The following is a 21,773-nucleotide window of genomic DNA, read 5'->3' on the forward strand; positions in this document are numbered from 1 at the left end:
CACAGGCTCCAGGGTACATGGGCTCACTAGCTGTGACTCCTGCTCTAGGGCACAGGCTCAGTAGTTGAAATATTCAATATATAAAATACTGGGCTCTAGTGCACAGGCCTAGTTTCTCCATGGTGTCTTCTTGGGCCAGGAATCAGATCGTGTCTCCTGCATTGGGCAAGTGGATTCTTTACCACTGAGCCACCAGGGAGGCTCTTGATCAAACTTTCTTGAAAACAGTTTCCCCAACTAAAAACTATGACACGTAATAACTATCTTTGAAAGTGGCTCTAAGGATGAATAAGATAATGTACGTAAAGAGACCTTGCAGAGGACCTGACACATTGTAAGAGCTTCATAGGTTGGTATTCAAGAGACAGGCCAAAGAAAAGGATACGTGTACCATTTCTACACTTCACAAATCATTCTACATGGGCTTAGGAAAAAAAATGAAGACAGACAGACGTACAATCTTTCCCCTAGTTTAGGAATGTATATTCCAGGTTCTACCTGGTCAGAGCATTTCAATTGCTATGATGTTATTTTGTAAGCTAGTTCTTCAGCGTACGGAAGAATAGTACCTTAGAGAACCAAATGAGTTAATAGGTTTTCCTCAAATTGGAGCAATTTTCTTCTTCTTTATTGAATCAGGGAAGCTAACTGTCAAAGAGGCGTAGAGTGGTGTAGATAATGCCCTAAGGTAACAAAACTCTATTATGTTGTATTCCATTAGCACCAAGCGAAGGGTATTTTAGAAGAAAATTTTGCTGTTTAATAAGGGGGAATTGTAGCTCAAACTTTATCCTGCATTTTCCCAGGTTTTTCTACATTGCACTGTAGTGGCATTGCCCCAGATGGAAATATCCCAGGTGCACTTTTTCCTCTTGAAAGAATCTAGTGTTAACACTAAATTGAAGATTATCTTTGAAGTAAACTACCTTAAGATGAACAGGGAAATACTCAATTTCCCTTTGAAGCAATGTTTTGACTTATTATCTATCTCCCTCCCTCCTTTAATGGAAGCCAGGGTCACCAGTGTCTTCACCCGAAATAAGCAGGCAGGTGACCTTGCAGCTGCTCTTGTGTGCATGCATGCTAAGTTCTTTAGTCATGTCCACCTCTTTGTAACCCTATGGACTGTAGCCTGCCTCTGTCCATGGAATTCTCCAGTCAAGAATACCAGAGTGGGTTTTCCATTCCCTTCTCCGTGGGATCTTCCTGACCCAGGCATCGAACCCTGGTTTCCTGCATTGCAGGCAGATTCTTTACCATCTGAGCCACGGCTCGGAAACAGCTGCTCCTGAATACTAGACAAATCTTCTCCAGAAGAAGTTCTACTCTATTCTGACTCTTATACCAACTCAGACTCAGTGACTCTTTCTATAAATTAGTTTGCTCTCATAAATCTCACAAAACCGAATATATTTCTCATTTAATAGTCATATACTAAAATTTTAAAAATGATATCTCAGAGCATTAGGAATATGTATTAAAATTGCTCGATAGTAGCTAAAAAGACAAATTTTTGTGCTAGAATTGAGATGATTCTAGTTACTTTAAGTAAGAAGGGCTAATCCCTTAATAATCAAACTATGCCAAATCACACAGTTTGAGTATGTGGTACTCTGAGACCAGGGTCACACCTGAGTTCCTACCCACTGGGTAAGAAAGAGGTGTGTCTAGAAATTCTTGCCTGGAGAAGCCCATGAACGGTGGACCTTGTGGGATACAGTCCATAAGGTAGCAAAGAGTCAGATACAACTGAATAACTGAATGTGCACACGCAATGCACTACATACTACGACAAACGATTTTTGAGAGTGACATTCAATTGTATAAGTTTTAAAGGCTACAGTATTGGTATAAGTATAGGGAAATTATAATTTTTGTAATAATATAAAATCTTAGAAACCCTAGAGTCTGAACACAAGGTATTTTTCTCCATTATATCAGGTGACCCAAGTAGAAAGGTATTGTTGGAAGTGTCCCCAAAGACTTTTGTTTCTTATATGAGGAAACAGAAATGGGGGCACCAGAAAACTCAAATGACTTGTTGAAGTTCATTCACCTGCTTAGTGTCTGTGGACCAGAATTTAGGTTTCTTATCTCCCAGATGAGTTCTTGCCTACCATAGCCTCTCATCAGGCCAAAAAAAAAGTGGTAGCCTTTCCTTATAAACGCTGTCTTGTTATTATGGTTTCATTTTTGACATGAAGGAAGGTGTTATGGGTTGAATTTTGTCTCCTAAAAAGACATGTTGAAGACCTGATCCCCAATATCTCAGAAAGTGAGCTTATTTGGAAAAGGATTATTATAGATGAAATAGTATAATAAGGGCAAACTGGAGTAGTTGTCGTTCTTCAGTCCCTAAGTCATGTCCGACTCTTTGCGACTCCATGGACGGCAGCACGCCGGGCTTACCCTGTCCTTCACTATCTTCTGGAGTTTGCTCAGACTCTGTCCATTGAATCGGTGCTGCCATCCAACCATCTCATCCTCTGTCGCCCCTTTCTCCTGCTCTCAGTCTTTCCCAGCATCAGGGTCTTTTCCAATGAATCGGCTCTTCGCATCAGGTGACCAACGTGTTGGAGCTTCAGCTTCAGCCTCAGTCCTTCCAGTGAATATTCAGGGTTGATTTCCTCTAGGATGGACTGGTTGGATCTCCTTGCAGTCCAAGGGGCTCTGAAGAGTCTTCTCCAACACCACAATTCGAAAGCATCAATTCCTGGGTGCTCAGCCTTCTTTACGGTCCAACTCTCACATCTGTATATGACCACTAGAAAAACCATAGCTTTGACTATACAGACCTTTGTTGGCAGGGCTTCCCTGGTGGCTCAGATGGCAAAGAATATGCCTGCGATAAGGGAGACCCAGGTTTGATCCCTGGGTTGGCAAAATCCCCTGGAGAAGGAAATAGCACCCCACTCCAATATTCTTGGAATGTTGGCCTGGAATATTTCGTGGACAGAGGAGTCTGGTGGGCTACAGTCCATGGGCTCGCAGAGTCAGACATGACTGAGTGACTAACAGAAATGGAGTAGGGTGGGTCCTTAATCCAATATGACTGAGTCCTAATGAGAAGAGAGAGTCAGAGAGAACGCCACATGAAGGGAGAGAGGTAAACAGGGAGATGATGGGCATTAGATAACAGTGGCAGACATTTCACTGAGGCATCTGCACGCCAAGGAAGCCTGAAGACTGCCTCCTACTACCAGAAGCAGGAAGAGAGAAAAGATTTTCTTTTCTGGGCTTCAGATGAAACATGGCCCTGCTGTAATTTTGCACTTCTAGCCTCCAGGACTGTGAGCGAATAAATTTTGGTTGTTTTAAGTCTCCTGGTTTGTGGTACTTTGTTAAGGCAGCTATAGGAAATGAATACACTTGGCAATGAAACATGGCAATTTATTTGGCTTTTCCGGATCAGTCTGCTCAAGGACTCATAAAAGCTCAGCAGTCTGAGGCATTTGTCTACGGCTTCCCTACACAGCATGTACTCCTGTGGCTATTTCTTCTCTAGGGTTTTGTAGAATTGGTTTTCCAAGTGGAAGGAAAATTAGTGAAGGGGAGGGAACATTTTCTCCTCTGCTTTTTGTAATTTTGGAAGGCAGCTATGTGTACTACTATACCACCAATGCTGCTATTGTAATTTTGGAATTGATGATTTGGAGAAGAACAGCCTGTGTGATTTTTATTGTTGTAGGTTCTGGGTATGCTCTTATAGGCTGCCAGCATACTGTTTGTTTGCATGATCCATGTGCTGAATTTGAGTTTCCTATTATTTTCCTAATTAGTCTAAACATCTTGAGTACTACTTTGTGGGATTCAGACCTGTCAAAATGTCTAGATTATCAAAGTGGGCCTTGCACTAGAAGATGGAGATGCTCATTTTCTTAAAAAAAAGAAAAAAAAAAGAGCAGAAACTGGCTCATTCTAACATTGTTTTTTTTTTGCATTTATATCATTGTGTAAGCTATTAATTCATTTAACAAAAATGACTTAATAAATCCGAATTCCTATATTCAATAAGGATAGGATAGCTTTTGGCAAAAATTCATATCATCTAAAACAGTAACAGAGTAATACTTTGACTTTCACTGTATCATTACCATTGGATCTATGAGTTGGCAAAATTAACACCATCTTATAGGGTTAAAAATTAGGAGAGTATATTTTAATCTTTCACATTCGTCTGTTCACTGGTAAGACTCATATGTAACTGGGCAACAGACCTCTAAATTATACAAAATGATGTTCTCATTGTTTTAACTTTATTAATGTTCCCAGAGACTTACCAGTGCCCAGCGGTAATGATTATTTTGTTTAGACTGGAAATTAATGTTAAGAGCTTATGTAAGTCTTGAATTTAGAACTAGCAAAAATCCATTTCCAGTTGAATTAGCTATGATTTATCAGTTATTTTTTAAATAATTTTCTTGAGTGGGGAACACATTTTCTTATTTTTAAAAAATATTTATGTATTTTGGCTGTGTTGGGTCTTCATTGCTGTGTGGGCTTTTCTCCAGTTGGCGGCGAGCAGGGGCTACTCTATTCTTGTACTTGGGCTTCTCATTGCAGTGACTTCTCTTGTTGCAGTGCATGGGCTCCAGAGTGTGCGGGCTTCAGTACTTGTGGCATGTGGGCTCAGTAGTCGTGGCTTGTGGGCTCTAGAACCCAGGCTCAATAGTTTTGGTGCCTGGGCTGTTGTCCCAAGGCATGTGAGATCTTCCGGGACCAAGGATCATCTGCATTGCAGGCAAATCTTTACCACTGAGCCACCAGGGAAGCCCCAGAAACTTCTTAATATAGGTGTGAATCACATGAAACTATATACTTTTAACATATAAATGCTAGAAACTATTCTAAAGCAAACTTACTGCTTTTTGGCTCTGTATAAGATCTTGACATTACTTGTGTTAAGTTGGCATTTGTGAAGCTAGTTTGAAAAAAAGTTCTTTTATATTTACCTTTGTGCTGTTCAACAGTCAGACAGTGATACTGGTTCCATTTCCTTTTGGGCATGTGCTTTTGGACTTTTAAACTACTAGTTGTCCTGGACTTTTCCATATTCGTGTATATACTCTTCTGGTTATTTTCCTAAAAATGTTTTTTTCATTGTAAGATTGCAGACTTACAATCCTCAAAAGTCAATGTAAAATTTATCAATAGTTTTTCTCATGATTTGAAAAATGTATTTCCCCTCTGTATTGATTTGATATCATGAAAAGGCAAAATCAGTCATGAAAGTTTTGAGAAATGCTGATGTAGGTGTAGATGTGAGGGTTCTGAAGGTATAGTAACTGCTAGCATCTCAGTAGTTACGAAGATCTGTTTCAAAAATATCAAGCCGTGAATACACTGTGGGATTTGAAATGGCAAGTTTGTTTTTCACTTAAGTGCCCCAAATCCTCAACTCAATTACACCTTGGTATTCATGAGAACAAATTTGCCTATTGCTTCCATTTTATACTTTTTTGTTTCATGTGCTGCAGTTTCTCAAACTTTGTTGTACTTACAAATCACCTGGGAATCATGTCAACAGGTGTTTTGGGTCAATTGTCTGAGATAGATCTTGATATTTTCCTCTTCTCAGGTGATGCCATTACTGCTGGTTTGGACAACACCTGAACAGTAAAAATATAGTGATCTTCCCCTATGGCTCAGTTGGTAAAGAATCCGCCTGCAATGCAGGAGACCTGGGTTCAATCCCTGGGTTGGGAAATCCCCTGGAGAAGGGCATGGCTACCCACTCCAGTATTCTGGCCTGGAGAATTCCACAGACTGTATGGTCTATGGGGTTGCAGTCGGACACGACTGAACGACTTTCACTCTTCTCTTCTGGAAACCAAATTCTTTCTATTGGGAAATCCATTCTAGGTAGCATGAAACATGACCAAGGTACTGGCCAACTAGGATTGTCCCTAACAAATGTCTTGGGGGCTAAAGGTAACATTTTTTCTGTGAATTATAAAAGCCGAGGTCATCTTTCCTGACCCATCTACCATGAGAGAATGAGTCTGGTAAGAAAGACTAATGCTAATACGAAAAGGGGGAATGAACAGAGATAAGTGTATCCTTAATAGTAGTATTTGAATTTCTGGATCCGAATGTGCTTAATACAGTTTATCCCTGGAATTACTACTTAACACATTTTACTTAAGCTAGTCTGAGTTTCTCCTTGTTACAATCAAAAGTACTGATAAATATACCAATGTTGACCATTCAATAAATTAACGACTAAGGGAATTTGGTAAGTAAGCTGAAACTCTTAATAATTTGGCCACCTAATGCAAAGAACTGACTCATTTGAAAAGACCCTGATGCTGGGAAAGATTGAAGGCAGGAGAAGGGGACCACAGAGGATGAGATGGTTGGATGGCATCACCAATTCAATGGACATGAGTTTGAGTCAACTCCAGGAGTTGGTGATGGACAGGGAGGCCTGGGGTTCTACAGTCCATGGGGTAGCAAAGAGTCAGACATGACTGAGTGACTGAACTGAACTGAGGTGATATAAGAAAAAAATCAGACCCAGGCAACTCACTTTTATGTAACTTGAGACATGTACTGAACTAGTATTCAAATGCAAATTTAGAAGTAACATAGTTAATTTCCAATGTTTCAGCAACTGACATAGAGCATCATTTCTTTACCTAAAGTTGTATTATAACTGCATACTGTTCCACTCTGTAGATGAAGAAATCAAAATTCACGTATCTTGTTCAAAGCTTTATCTACAGTAAAAGAACCCAGAACATAGATGTTCCCTTCTCAGGATTCCTCTCCTAGTCATTTTTACTTCCTTATTGCATTAGGATATTGTGCAGATTGCTTTTACTTAACAAGGATGATAGTGTATTGCTAAAAAATAGATTATAAATGTCTGTCTCTTAATGTCTCTTTGTAACACACTTCTTCCATGTGTATATACATTTGAGAATAGGGGAGAATCATATAGTAATGCACATATACAACTTGATAGCTCATCCATGAATATATAAACACTGTAAGAAGATAACTTCTAAGTGTGATTCCAAATGTTACTTCTTAATGTTACACATCACTATAAAATCCAGACATTCTTTGAGGAAAAAAAATATTTTAAAATTTGAAAAATTGTTTTAAGATTAGATTAATACAATTTCTAAATTTATGTGCTTGTGAAATACTAGAAACTTGGACATATCACAGAGAAAAGGAATTAGTACCTGAAAAGTGAAAACATAGCTGGTTCAGTTTGGTTCATATGTAACATGGGAACATATATCAAACTTAAAATTTTATAAAAAAAAATCACTTAATGAATTATTAAGTAAAACACTGATAATTTATATTAAAAATTCCTTTATGCCTCTCTAGTAGAGATCTAGAAATAACTCTTATCCAGCATGGCTTAAAATAAGAATTTCATTGTAGTTTTTTTTTTTTTTTTAATTTTTGGCCATGTCACATGGCTTGCAGGATCTAGGGTTGAACCTGGGCCACGGCATTCAAAGAGCCTAATTCTAACCACTAGACCACCAGGGAACTCCCTAATTGTAGTCTTAATAGTGTTTTCATGTATGGTAAGTTACTGAAATGATTAAAATACAAATAAATCTCCAAACAATTTTATAAAAAAGAAAAAAAAAATGAAACACTTTTATTTTCCACAAGGAAGAGCAATAGGAAAAATTAAATCATTTCCCACATGTTGTTTTCTTAAAACAGCCTACAAGGACATATTCAGCACCAAATAAAAAAGAAGAAAAAAAGAGAATTACAAACAGCCATAGAATATAATCTATAAAGCAAACATTTAATATTGCACTTCGTTTTGCTAACATTTTGGATTTTACTTTTCCTAATTGAAAAATCAGGAATCTATCTTTGAATACTGGAATACACCTGTGAAGCTCACATCTTATATTAAGAATTGACCAATATTTAGAAGAGTAATGCCTCTAAGTAAGAAAGGAAAGGAAAAATGGGGGAAATAAAACTTTATTTGATAAAGTTTTATATATTTTAAGTTGTATCACATTTTGTGACCCAGTGCCAATTACGAGAATATTGGTCATTCTTTCCTCATGTGTTATTTGTAAGAGTATATGGTGATAAGTATTCCAATGCTATGCATATTAACAATTGTTCCCTAGTCAGTTAGACGTAAGAGAGAAAAGAAAAGGGATTTTCTGACAATCCCCCCCACCCCCAACAAAAATAAAACCACCAAATGCCCTTTATGCCAAATATTCCATTAGCTTCTTTTGAGGGGGACATTCACAAAATGATTTAACAACAATAAAAAAATATTTCACCCCATTTCCTTATTATCTAGTATTAGTTTGCTACGGGAGCCCAAACCCTTTAACCGAATCACTTAAAACGCGATTCATTTTTACATGGGCTTTCTTCACCCTGTCAGCATTTTTCAAACATGAATTGTCTTCCATGTTTTCTTAAAGGCCACTTATGGAAAAGCCTATTTGTTTTGTATGAAGCTTTAAGACAGTATTTAACCAGGTCAAGCACCAAGCCAGAGTTACTATTATTTTCAGCCACTTTATTAACTGTGGGATTAAATGGCAGGACAGATGTAAGACCCATTTCACACATATGTTGCAACATCAGAGATGCTGATTTTCATTAAAAAAAAAAAAATCAGAGCTGAAATACTAAAATAAAGACATTCAGTACACTTGGTACTTTAGAAAATGCTGTTTTAAGTGTCTTCATGAATGCTGGTATATTTATGAGCCAACTATAAATTACCTTTCATACAAGCTGTAATTTATTGATGTGATCCTTCTTCGTAACTATATATACTCGAAGTGAATGATTTCTCCCGTTTAGCAAAATCTTCTTTAGGTAATGGAAAAACACTTTTGTTTAAAAAAAAAAAACAAAAATATAAAAGTTACTATTTCAACAAATATTCTACTATTTGTAATTTTGTCATTCTATACTTTTATAATATACTGGGGCTTTCAAGCTGTCAAGCTTGAGCAGGACAGAAAATGTATAAAATGAGCTCTCTCATAATCTGAACATACATATTCCTGCTCATGAAAATACCCTGCACCAGCAAAAATGATTTCCAACATATGTGTTTTGGAGGTAATTAAGTAACTCTGTATAAAAATAAATGCACTTTCTCCTCCTTTCCAGTGACTGAAAAACTTCCATACTTTTAAAATAATAATAAAAATAACAGTAATTTGTAAGAGCAACAGCCCTTAACTCTTTGCTGGTGCCTGCCATACTGCCTTTCTTGACTCCATTCTCAGATCTGCTAGCTTCTTCTTATATGTAATGATAAAAAGGGAATGCGGGTGGGTTATCACTTTTGTGTATGTCCCTTTTCCAAGTTTCCCTCTCCAAAAAAGCCAACCAAACAAACAAAAAAATAACTCAACAGTGCAACAAAACACAAATAGCATTCCAACAGTTTGGCAAGTGATGCGTTCACCTGAGATTAAGTGATTTTAGGCAGTCAGTAACAAAATGCTGCTTTGCTGTAATAGTAGAAAGGCAACAAATTCTTAAAAGAAACCAAGAAGGTATACAATCTTGACAAAGTCTATTATTAGCTTCCTCCTCTTATCTCTTTTCCCACATATCTGTTGCTTATCTACCACAGTAGGCTGCAAACATACAGCAAGAAGAATTGGCTTGAAGGCATTTGATGTTTGTAAATAAATCCACAATAGGATCCAAGCTGAAGAGGTGATACATGGTCAGCCTAGTAGGACAATTCTGAGCATGTGCATACGCAGGTAAAGTCCAGGCTATATTAAATAAAAAAAAATGTCAGTGCATTTTTTTTTTTTTCATGTTAAAGTTTCTTTCAAAGCTTTCTTTCGTTCCTTGTTGTGCTCACCACAAACAAGTTTTAAAAGAGTATCAAGAGTCTGGCATAAATGGAAAAAAAAAGCTGTAGTGACATTGAACCGCACAATGTAAGCATTGAGCATGTGCAAATTTTCAAATCAAAAGAAGGAAATCATCTCTCTCTACAACGTGGTGTCTTGACACGTATGACCATAGGCTAAGAAGACTGCTCTTAGTATGTGCCAGTTTTAAAGGAGAAAAGCTTAGATCTTCAAGCATGTTGGAGCAGTCCCAGAATGTTGCTGTAGGCTTCTAAAGCGTGATCACTGGTTGTTTCATGTTTGCCATTTTTCTGGGCAAAAGCTATTCCACTTCCTCTGAAAACATGTCTCCAAGATACTTCTCTGTCCTCAGCCGGGAAGGGAAGAGATACAGTTCGGAACCCACATCAACTTGATTTAACCAAGTATTCCTTCAGCGAGAGGGGCAGGATGGTCTATCATCGGCTGACTGATCAGGATTTGGATCAACCTAGAAAGGGAAAAAAACAAAAACCTCAAAACCGAAGTTAACTGATAGAGTTTAGTAAATGTAGCAAACAGGCTAATATTTTGAATGCTGTGTGATCAGAATGAACATAAAGGGCTGGTATGGGGAAGAACAAGGATTAGTATCATTTATGAAGTACTTGCTATTCTATTACTAGATTAACAACTACATTTGTAATTGGGATAGTTTTATTTGACAAAAGCTAAGGGTAATATTTTATCAGATAACGGGAGCTTTATTCAGCACTTAGTAGAACTTAAGACTTAAATATATAATGGCCAACATTTTCATAGTGATGATTTTCTCCTGTAAAGTTTCCATTTCATCCTGCTACAAAAAAGTCAACTAATGTTTTCCCTAGGCTTTGGGAAGAATATAGTTGTGTAAACAATGTTCTTGGTGCTTACTTGAGGTGATAGCTCATGAGAGTAAAGCCACAGGGGGAGCAGAGGAATACAGTGTGTATCAAGAAATAAGAATGATGAACCCAAATGCTCCAGGGCCATCCCATTTTGCCTCTTTCTGTAATGACTTTTATATGCACTTACACGTTTCTTTCTTTTTAATGACTATCCTTTGAAGAAAAAAAAAAAAAATTCAAAATAGCTTTAATACAATGGAGAACTCCCCCTACCCCCAATGTGGCTAGATGTTAAACAATTATATCACATCCTGAACCAATTTAGGCTTTTAAAAGTTTTACATTCTTTTAATTAGCTTTAGTTCATTTTAAAAGAAGGTAGAATTTTATGACAAATTGCTTAAAAGTGGATACTTAAGACTGCCATTCTTTAAAAATGCCTCTTGTACAACTAGGAAGCCTCAGATAAATCACAAATGACGGACTTAATAAGCAAGACAGAAATGTCAAAAAGGTAGTGACAGTATTTCTAACAAGTGGGAGGATACTTTTAGCATCTAATGAAAAATTTCATGAACTGAAATAGTGAGACAGAAAAATCATGTCCAAACAAGAATTTGCAGAGAACAGATTTTGAACATCCTATAATCAATGAATACAGTGGATTTCATATTAATCACATCCAAAGGAAAATTGACTCTAGTCATGGTATTAAGGGGAAAAAAAAATAAAAGCAACTTGTTGAAGAGTGAAACAATCCTCTTGTATCTTTCTTGGGAGTAGTATTTCACTGCAAAATAGCTGTCTGAACTATAGCAACCAAAGAGTAAAAGCTGATTCCAGTGATTTAAAAACTTATCTGGTAATATATTGTTATCAAGGCCAATTCTAAAAGTCTCTTACAATGCATATGACATATATGCATATATATATACATTCTGAAGTATCCTGAAATTGCTGGATTTCTCCCCAGCTCCTTTCCTGTGCATGTATTTTTCTTCCTGCCTGGAATATTCTACATTTTAAGAAAACTTACTGTTTAAGAATCAGCTTAACAATCACCTTCTTAGGGAAGTCCCTCCTGATTCTCAAGACCCAATAAGCTGCTCCTCAAATGAACTGTGCATTCCTACCACGTTGTTATGTAATATTTTGCTTCTAAGTTTGTTTTTTTCTCACCAGTCTGTAAGCTTATCCCAAATAAGGGCCATGTTTTATTCATGTAAGTGCTTAGTTACTTGAGACGAACAAAAATAATCTAACAGTGTAGGAATGCTGTTTAAGTATGTTACTGCGAATGTTATTTTCCCCTATCACTGAGAATGTTGAAATATGAAAATTAAAAAGGATGACGAGAAAGATAAATTCTAGCTATCTAATCAATGGTTGCAAATGCCAGTTCTACAGATGCTTTAAAATATTTATTCCTTTAACTGGCATGTTACAAGCATGAAGTTAGATCATTATCTTTGTTTAGCCAATAGTGTAAGAGACCAGTCCAATGTCTGGGTCAGACTTTGTATTAAATATTGACAATCTTAATCTAACTTTTAATCTGTTGTTCAAAATTATTTCTCTCTTACCATGATAATCAAAACCTAACTGTATTTTCAGAAACTCTGCAATACTGCTTATTAAGAGTCAGCTCATTTTGTACTTGAGGATTTGATGCTTACCTCTGAATAAAGGGGTGGAGGCAAGAAACGAAACTCTTGAATATATGCAAACAGTGGTCCTTGAAGTGCTCTCTCAAAGTCATCACAAGCACTCCCTGGTGCAAGATTGCTCCGTCTTTGTTCCTCTGTTACCACTTCTGCATAGCTGGGTGGTGCTGAAGGAAAAAGATACACGCAATTCGAACAGCACGTTCTTATGCATGTCAAAATACACAGAATAGAAGGCATTAAAAAGGAATGTCAAAGTAAAATAATAATAATCTGTCTTGTGATTAAAACTAGGGAGATATACATTTTAAACCTAACATTAGGGGCACACCCCAATCTTCAATACAGACAAATTTTATCTAATTGTAAAATATCAGAAGCAAAATTATTTTCTTGCAAATACCAGATTAAGCTTAGATATGCATTATCAAATTATTACCTTCAGGTCTTTCAGGTAGGGATAAACCAAGCCAGTTCATATTCATGCTACACTGACTGCTTACACTTGAGGTTCTGCTTCCAAATGGATGTAGAGGAATGGTACCAATGACAAGTGGCAGATTAAGAAACAAATCCATAGCTCCAGGAATATCCACATATACCTGAACAGTGAAAAGAGATGTTAGGGTTAGAATGCCAAGCACTATTTCTTTTTAAAAAACGAATAACCCAATCTATTGTCATCTGAGGTCCTCACTTACTTCATTTTTTAATGATACACTTGAAAAGTTTCTCCATTATGTACACTATGATATGGTACACTGACCTCAGGTAAAATTAGTAATTATAGTCCAAGTTATATAAAGAATTACATATAACTATATATATCATATATGGAATAAAAAAATCATATTCTAGATATATAAGACAAAATGATATACCCTTATGACATTAAAACTTGAAAAAACATCCACTCCAAACCCTTAAATCTGTACATACCATTAGTGAATATTCCACACGGATTATACTGCAGTCGAGGATGGAGGGAGAGACTGGTGGAATTTTCAGCAACTTGCCATTCCACGTCTCTGTCTTTCCAGATGATAAGGATTCCCCACGCAAGTTAGCCACAAGCTGTTTGACTTCCTTCATTTTCCCTTTGGCATAGAAGGCCTGTGTTTGGTAAATGGCTGCCTTTGGCACCACCATTCGGGAAGAGCAGTTCTCAATCTCAGCAAATATCTGAATTGATTCACCTACAGGAAAAAAAAAAAAATATATATATATATCTACTGTTAAAAACCAACCAACCAACCCCAAAACAAATGTAGATTCTTGGACTCAAGTTTGAAAGTTCAGTGAACTATCTGGATTAAGAAGCCATCCTAGGAGTGGCAAGTAACTTCTAAAAATCACCCATACATTTACAGTACCTGTTTAAAAAGCAACACTACATTCCAATTTACAAAAGGAAACTGGATAAGCACAATTTATAACAGTTTACCAAAGAATACTGTATCATCTTTGCATTTAGTAGAAAAAAAAGTGAATTTATGCACAAAAGTTAAAGGAAGAAAGCTCCGCCTTGGTGGGCGCCCAGCTCACACGCACCTGGCGTATAGCCCTTCCTCCCGATCTTGGCACTTAGGGATATGGGGCCTGAGGTGCAGAACCAGCAACAGAGAGTCTTTTCTTTTGTGCCTGCTTGGGGTGACTGTAAGAAAGAAATTTAGAGGAAAAGATCAAGGTGTGAACTGAGACAGGAATAACATTTTTCAAATACAATCCTCAATTCCTGAATAACTTAACATTAAAAGCAGTGTTGCTTCTTTTTCTGTAGCAAATATACTTTTCCACTAACCAACAGGTTTTGATTTATACTCGTATTTCTTTCTTTACACAAGTTTCCATTCATAAAGAAAAAAGGGCTTAACATATTTCATAAACATAGTTTTAGCACACACTATTTACATACACAGTAATTAAAAACCAACTTAAAAAAAAACACAGGAAAAAACAAAAAAACCCTTTCCACCTTCTATTTAAACTGCCTTAAAAAAAAAAGGCAGTTTGGAAAGCAACTTGGTTATAATCTCAAATGATAACATCTTTCTTTGAGAATGTAAAACACTGAATGTAAAAAAAAGAAAATTCATTTTTAAGAGTGATTCTTATTTGTGTGAAGATGTTATTATTTGTTTAAACCAAGTTTTTGAATTCAAATTTGAAACTTGTGAAAAAATGCAATTAAAAAAGATTTTCTTTAAAACAGAATTTAAGTTTTCTTATGAAAATAATAATCTCCCCATGATTTGACAACTATCCCTATATTGGAGTAATGCAATGCAGTACAAATTTTAGATTATAATATTTTCACGTTGAGTGATATTGTTACAGTAATAATTGATATTACTGTTCCTTTACCATTAAAACTATCCAGGGAACAGATTTATTTTTGTTACTGTTGTTATCTTCTGAGTTAAGAGATATTTCATACCAAATATTGGTCTTATTTTAAATATTTATTTAAAGTTATTACAACGTCAGAAAATATGAGCATATTCTGCATTAATTGGTATTGTTCTTCACTGTAGTTTGGAAAATATTTACGTAATTTAAAAATAAACTTACTATTTAAAAATTATGAAGAATACATAGTTTAGGTGATTATTCTTTAGTATTTATATGCCAAAAATAAAGAATGAGAATTCAGTCAATTCTTACCAGTAATGAAGGAGTGTTGATATCTATATGCTCAAAGACTGTAAATTCCTTCTTTAATTTTACTGGTAGAAGCCAAGGCCTGTGCAATTCGGCTTTCACCCAATAGCGCACACTGCCATGTCGGCCTTCGAATGAGGTAGCAAGTGGTCTGTGCAGAATATAAAGATCATATATTAATCTTACACCTCTTTTTAATTAATTATACAGTAGGTCAGCATAGAAGTGTTAATATATTATATGTTTATACACCAATGAGGTATCGAAGGTGTAATTTATATTTCCAAAGGGATAAGTCATTGGGGGGGGGACCTTCCAAATAATAGATAATTGTCAAATATTGCAGAAATTTGGTTAAAAAAAAGCCAGAAGAATACAATTGCTTTAAACTAAGAAGAGGCTACTTTTAATGCTGGTGGCAAAATTATCCAAGTCTGGAAATGAAGAGTTCTTGAAAAGGTCAAGACTTTAGTTTAAAAATAAAATTAAGAATGGTTTAACTACTTCTCTTGAGAAATTCTAGACTCTGGTTAAACATTCAGACCAAACTCCCTATGGTGCTCCATTTTTCATTAGCTAAAAATTACTATTTCCTATTATAGCAACTAATTAAGATCCAGAAAAGGTCTGGAATAGTCATCATGGCTTCAAAAGCTTTCTACATTTCATTAAGTCCACTGATCTCTTAAAAAATGCTTTCCATTTCCTAATTTACTTATGTTCTAACTCTTTTTGGCCATGTTTTCTAACTACATTATAGACTTAAAAAGAAAAAGAATTTCTTCTGTTGACCTGTATCAAAAGAATCAGAATTCTTTTTCAACTCTCTCAGATTTTATTACTTGTGGAAGATTTTATTTTACTGAATTTAGTCTCCTCTTCATAATTTCATCAGAAAAATGCACAAGGATCATTTATTTACAAGGTAGAGTGCTAGTTTTTTTTTTGAGGCGTACTGATGTTTACTTTTTGTTTTACATTTTAGACTTCTGCATTAATTTGTATAGCACAGAGAAATAAAATGCAAGATCTATGCAACACTTCTACAGTTTATTTTAAATGACTGTAGTTTATTGAAAGCATTAAAAAAATATATATATATTAAATTACTTTCAACCTTTGAAAATATTCAGGCCCAACTGTATTAGCCCTATTGTATTTACGAACTTAAAATATTTCTTAGAAAGTAATTAGGGTAGTATATTAAAAATGTTCTTAAGCAATATGATAAATACTCTGAAAAATACTCCTTATGAACTCTATCCACATATAATAAGTACTAGAATTAAAGAACACACAGAATTATGTACATTTGGCACTTGACAATATCTTCTGTAATGCAAGTTTATCTTTCAGAACAAACAAGTACCACTTTGCATGCTTTAATTATGTTAAGGCATTATTTTAAAAACTGCTTTTTGTATAATTTCCTCTAATACCTTATTATTACATTATGAATATTTTACTTTCCTTCTTCCTTTCATACTATATTCCAGGCCTTAAATTAAGATATCTCTGATTGACATTTCCTTTTAAGTCTAGGTCATAATATCTCTTCTGTGACATTCTCAATAGCTCCTTGCACAGAAGCTAATGAATTCATATCAGAAACACACATTACTTCTAAAGTTAGGCTATTCCTAATTATTTTGACCTTCTTAGCTTACTGCTGTTGGTAAGCATTGTTGGTAAGAAAGGATAGAACACTTAATTTTTATAAACTACTAAATGACAGACTTGATATGTTATCTTTTTTCAGCTAATGCTGATGGTAAAACTATTAAGTGCTTAACATTTGACTAGCACCTTCCAATTCATTCACTTTAAATGAAATACTTTTAAACATCATATAAACCCTGAGACAGAGTACTAAGAATTGAGGTTTGCTTTCTATAATTTTGCCACTCTAGAATAAAAAATAGCTTCTTTTTTCAGTATATTGTTTTCCTCTAGCAAGTTTCAGTAATGAAAAGGGTTTTTTTAAAAACTAAAAATATCTAAATATACAATGTTTCCTTTTAAAAGAAAGGATGTTTATGAAAAATGCCTATTAACAAAATACTTACGTCTGTGGAAGCTCAAAGCTGAATGCATATTCATGCCTTCCTGAATGAATAGTGTTGAAGCCTTCTTCGGAATTATCATCATCTAAAACAAACAGAAAAGGAAAGCAAAAAATTTATTAATAAACCATCACACTCTCTTCACGGTGTCAGAACTTTAAAGATGCTCACATAGTTAAGTAAGGCCACAAACTTTGGAGTGTGAGAGATCTGAATTCTAATTCCAACTTCATCACTTCCTCTGGGTAAAATAAAAGTCCTGTCTTCAGCTGGTTCATCTGTAGAATGGGGATAATTAATATTTACACCCCATAGGTAATTTTTTAACGTAAAACAACCTAAACTGCAAAGCATCTACATCTAACATACTACAGGCTAACAAAAGACTCAGACCTCAAATCTCATACTAAGATGTTACCTTTGTCTTCAACCATTTACTTAAATTTATCCTAATAAGCCTATATATAAAATGAAAACTATTCACGTAAACCTTTTAAAAAATGTCAGTTTTGATACAGAAAATGTGAATGTGAAAACTCTAAAACGATTAGAAAGCTGTCAAGTAGATGTTGGGAGGTAAAAAAAAAAGGAACAGGGATTTTAATGTCGGTTTCATAGTCAAAAATAAAAATTCTTACCGAACCTAAAATTATGACCTCATTCTGTCCTAATAGCTAAAAATTCACATATATGTAAGATGTACCTTAGATTTAAAATGTGCCTGCTTTACGGGAAAAAACAGGTCATACATCCTTGAAAAATGAAGATAAGGATGTTCCCCAACGCTAGAAAAAAACAGGATGACCTTTGATTTTACATCCAATTTCTTTTGATCAAATAGGTTATTTTTCAAAATATCTCAAAAGTAAACACAGGGAAATATGGGAAGGGGTTCTGGATTCTTAACATGCTTTTTTGAAGCGTTCTAACTAGGTAATTTAATTACATAAATGTCTACTAACGCAGCTTCCTCGGTGTAGAAACCTTTATCATTAACTAGGAGACTATCAGAAACGGGTATTATCGTTTAACTTTCCCTCAAAAAAGTAATAAATACACACAAAAAATGATGCTGCCCTCGCGGGGGGGGGGTGCCTGTATGTGGATACTTTTTATTCAATAACCATCAAGACTCAGTTTTCTGTCAGCAGTATTTTTTCTTCTCTCCCCACCCCCGCGCAAATTCTCTCTCCGGGATTTAGGCTCTAAAAGCCGGCTGATGAGTTGAGGGCCATTTAAAATCGCTCCCTCCTGAAGACGCCCAAAGTTTGCCTCCCTGTCTCTCCTTTTCTTTCCTTCTCGCTCCCTTTTTGTGCCAGCTCAGCAGTCTCATTGAGGCGAGCGGCGGCGGCGGCCGCGCCGTGATAAACAAGTGCCGGGCTGTCAATCAAGAACTAGACCGGAGCAGGAGAGGACCGGCCTAAACCGGCGCGAGCAGATCCCAGCCGGCCCGCCCGCGCGCCGCCGCCGCCGCCCGCGCGCCCCGCTATACATACGGCATATGTCGCGCGGCGCTCGCGCTCGCGCTCGCACAGCCTAGCCTGCTGGCGGCGGGGGGGCGGGGCCAGCGCGCCGCAGCGCTTCCGCTTTACACGCCCCAGCCGGTGACCGGTTCGATCTGGCTCGGGCCACCCTGACACCTTTACATTTGCAGCAAAGGAAATGCGGGCGGGGGCGGCGAAGGGACGCAAAAGCCCGGTGGTGGTGGTGGGGGGAACAATGGCGGGGGTGGTGGTGGCAGGGAATACTCGCCAAGGCCCCCACCAAACCCTGTCTTCGATGTTCGTGTCACTTTCCCCGTCCCGGCCAGTCTTGGGGGCTCGCTCTCCCCTCAGGGCACATCAAGGTGGCCAATCTGGTAACTGCAGAGACCGGGCCACATGCTTTTGTTTCAGCTAGGAGGGGGGACGAGCGTCCACAGGAGCTGCCTAACAACTTCCACCTGAAAAACCTGGTAAATGGGTCCGGCTAACCCTGCCCACCCAATTTCCCCCGTGAACAGAGAACCGTCAGCTAAAAAGTTGCGCCCTGGGCCACCTGGCACCTGGAAGGCTTGCCTCTCCTCTCTGTTGAAACCCGAAGTCGTCCCTTTCCAGGTCTTCAAGCGGGGTGGGGGGTGGGGGGGGAGAGACAACATTATGTGACAAGAACCCCGTGCGCTTTCAGAAGCCCGGGCAGGGACGCGAAAGGGGCGGGGGCGGCGGCGGCTCAGGAGGGACCTTTACCGGCGCACGCCGGTTCCAAGCCTCGCCCCAGCCGGCGAGCCCTCTCTCCCCACCCGCCCGCGCCCAATCCAATCAGAGACTGGCATCGCCTTAGCAACAGGCTAACAAACCCGGCTCCGCCTATCGCCGGCCGCCCGGGGCGGGGCCTCAGTTACCAGGCTAGTTTGAGAGGTCCCAGCTCTCAAGTCATTGAAACTCTTCCAAGCCGAAGAGCTCGTCCATGCTTGCAGGGGTTGAGGGGTGTCCCGGGGGCGGGGGGCGTCTGGGGGCAACACAGTATTCTTTACTATGGAATCCCGGCGCAATCAATGAAATTTGTGTTTGTCCCCGTAAGTTCGTATTACTAATTCTACTTTTACCCCACTGCACACCTGAACTCCTTAAAAACCTGTTTCTTCTAACCCATCTTAAAAAAAAGCTACCAGTCTAGGAAGGATCAAATACAAACTCCTGGGCGTCCTGTTCAACCAATATCAGGACTGTCATTAGGCAGTTCCATTTCTTATGACTGTCACTGCTCGGAGAGATTAACTAGAAATTATTTCTGGATGCAAATGATCTGTGTGTAACTGAAAACGCAATTAAAATACTAGTTTCATCTTAATACTTTAAAAAGAATGCGTTCATGCTGTAACTCAAAGCACCCTACGTTTCCGCACTTGCCGTAGTTCAATTAGCACTTCCTCATAGGTGTGTATTTTTTAATTAAAGGTTAAAAACGTGCTCTATTCTTTGAAAAATCGTCAACATTCGAACTAAATACTGCATTAAAAAGGAGAAGCACAAAATTACATAACCAGTTTTCACATTATATTCTTCTTGGGTTAGGAATTAAGTCATCGCCACCACCTGACGCGTGTAACCAATCTGCTGAGAGCAGAACAAGCGCCCCTCCTCACCACCCCCCAGAACTGGTCCGAAACAGGATTGAACCGCTTCTAACAAAGGGTGGAAACTTAGAAAAACAAGCTTAGAGTCTCCTATATTTCCACAATGTAACCATTTAAACAATAGATTGGAAATCTCAGGACCCCCTTTCCCTTTGACAACCCTTTATCTTCCTTTTCTAACCAAAAATCAAATCCAATGAGCCGAATACTTTTCAATTCCACTTGACTGGCAGGGGTTTCATTGAATCCACGTTCCAAAGTTAGGCATGATGCTCAGAAAAGAAAATTTCTGACCCTAAATGGCTTCCAAAACTGATTTTTAACACATCATCATGATAGGTGCTGTCCTTTAAAATAGAGAACGCCTGATGTAAATTTCTGAAGGAACTGGAAAGAATAGGGGAAGAACACGTGGGGTGTTGATACCATATGTCAAAATAAGCCACAGAAACCCTTTATCAAAGAACTACGGTCAATTCTCTACAAGTCTTTTGCGTGCCAATATTAAAAAATGAAATACACCTATTAACCCACTTTAAAATGTTATTTCTTCATTGAAGCTTAGTTTTTAAGATCTCAGGTTGCAGCGTTTAAGGGAAAAATCTAATATTGGACTGCAGCTTTTAGCAATTCATTTGAAAACATGTAAGTAAAATTACTGAACCGGTTTTAAGCATAATTTATATGTAAGGTTGAAAGGGATTCCAAATGCGTATGGCACAAACCAAGCAGGGTATAGAGGTAGTTGAAGAAGTGCCGTTTGCAGTCACTTTGCAGATGCCTGCAAGCGTTACGGCTTAACACACGATGAATGTCAAGGAGAATCCAAATCTAACTTTGCTAACCTTTAACAAACTGCTCTATGTTATGCTAGGAGCAGTACTACACTAATTCAGAAAAATCGAAAAGGTACTTTCCCAAAGAAGGGTCTAATAATTTCTTAACAATGTTAAAAAAAAAAAAAAACCTTACCTCTTTCGTGTCCAATTAAGATGTCTTTATGGTTGAAATATTCTACTTCTTCAGTGTAATTCTGTGTATAGGCAGTATTGGAGCCGGCGTTTCTCGATTCGGTCCAGCGTACTTTCGCATGTCCTCTTGCATGAATTTTTAGAGATTTTACTCTGATTTCCCCCGTAACTTCTAAATTCACCCTTCCTGAGACTGTATCCCCACTAGAATACACAGGGACATTGCTGTCATTAAGACAGTCAAAGCTTATTGTCAAACTCTTTACCTTTCCCAGCACCATGTTTATAACAAAATCTATAAAAAATATAATGTAAGACAAAAAAGTCAAGATCACATATACGATGTGATCCTCACTTAACACTGATCGATGTCTTTGCCGTGCAGAAAGCTTGCAGGCAGATCAGCGATTCTTTACAAATAGTTCATTGAGATTTCTTAAAAAGTCAGGGCAGCACAGAGGCTGCTGGCTGCTCCGCGTTCCTGCGAGTCTCAGTGGTCTCCTTACAAAGACGGGCGGCTGGAAGCTGCCAGCTCACTTTAAGAGGAGCTTTGTGAAAAACAACCCCGGTGCGCATGCGCACGCCGCGGCT

General features: G+C 37.6%; 2 protein-coding genes across 19 annotated transcripts in view; one reads left to right on the plus strand and one right to left on the minus strand.

Moving 5' to 3' along the window:
- Positions 1-7,594: 7,594 nt before the first annotated feature.
- ARRDC3 (arrestin domain containing 3) lies at positions 7,595-21,694 on the minus strand. 18 transcript variants are annotated; one of them, XM_081498669.1, is made up of 9 exons: positions 21,184-21,694; positions 17,290-17,374; positions 17,100-17,181; positions 15,037-15,184; positions 13,924-14,026; positions 13,312-13,568; positions 12,812-12,974; positions 12,385-12,539; positions 7,595-10,329 (listed from the first exon to the last, which is right to left on the minus strand). In XM_081498669.1, exons 2-9 carry the CDS (start codon positions 17,372-17,374, stop codon positions 10,273-10,275), a joined length of 1,050 nt encoding a protein of 349 aa, XP_081354795.1. In that variant the 5' UTR covers positions 21,184-21,694; the 3' UTR covers positions 7,595-10,272. The 18 variants fall into 18 exon arrangements, with proteins under 18 accessions (XP_081354795.1, XP_081354801.1, XP_081354793.1 ...); XM_081498675.1 differs by having other exon boundaries at positions 17,268-17,374; XM_081498667.1 differs by lacking the exon at positions 21,184-21,694 and adding an exon at positions 19,141-21,050.
- The window catches only part of LOC145510937 (uncharacterized), a 571,176-nt gene continuing 570,953 nt past the window's right edge, over positions 21,551-21,773 (plus strand). The window contains exon 1 of the mRNA XM_081503112.1: positions 21,551-21,578. Within this exon, the coding sequence (XP_081359238.1) occupies positions 21,551-21,578 (28 nt within the window). The remainder of the gene's footprint in view (positions 21,579-21,773) is intronic.

Source organism: Giraffa tippelskirchi, chromosome 6, assembly GCF_054371585.1.
Source record: "Giraffa tippelskirchi isolate mGirTip1 chromosome 6, T2T-mGirTip1v1.2.pri, whole genome shotgun sequence".
NCBI classification, from domain to species: domain Eukaryota; kingdom Metazoa; phylum Chordata; class Mammalia; order Artiodactyla; family Giraffidae; genus Giraffa; species Giraffa tippelskirchi.

Excerpts from the sequence above, each read along its gene's own strand:
- ARRDC3 (XM_081498666.1), bottom strand. The coding sequence starts at position 21,463 with ATGGTGCTGGGAAAGGTAAAGAGTTTGACAATAAGCTTTGACTGTCTT. Across the intron at positions 17,182-21,183 it reads CTTAATTGGACACGAAAGAG|ATGATGATAATTCCGAAGAA; the intron begins GTAAGGTTTTTT and ends TGTTTGTTTTAG. Across the intron at positions 12,540-12,811 it reads CCTACCTGAAAGACCTGAAG|CACCACCCAGCTATGCAGAA; the intron begins GTAATAATTTGA and ends TTTTTCCTTCAG.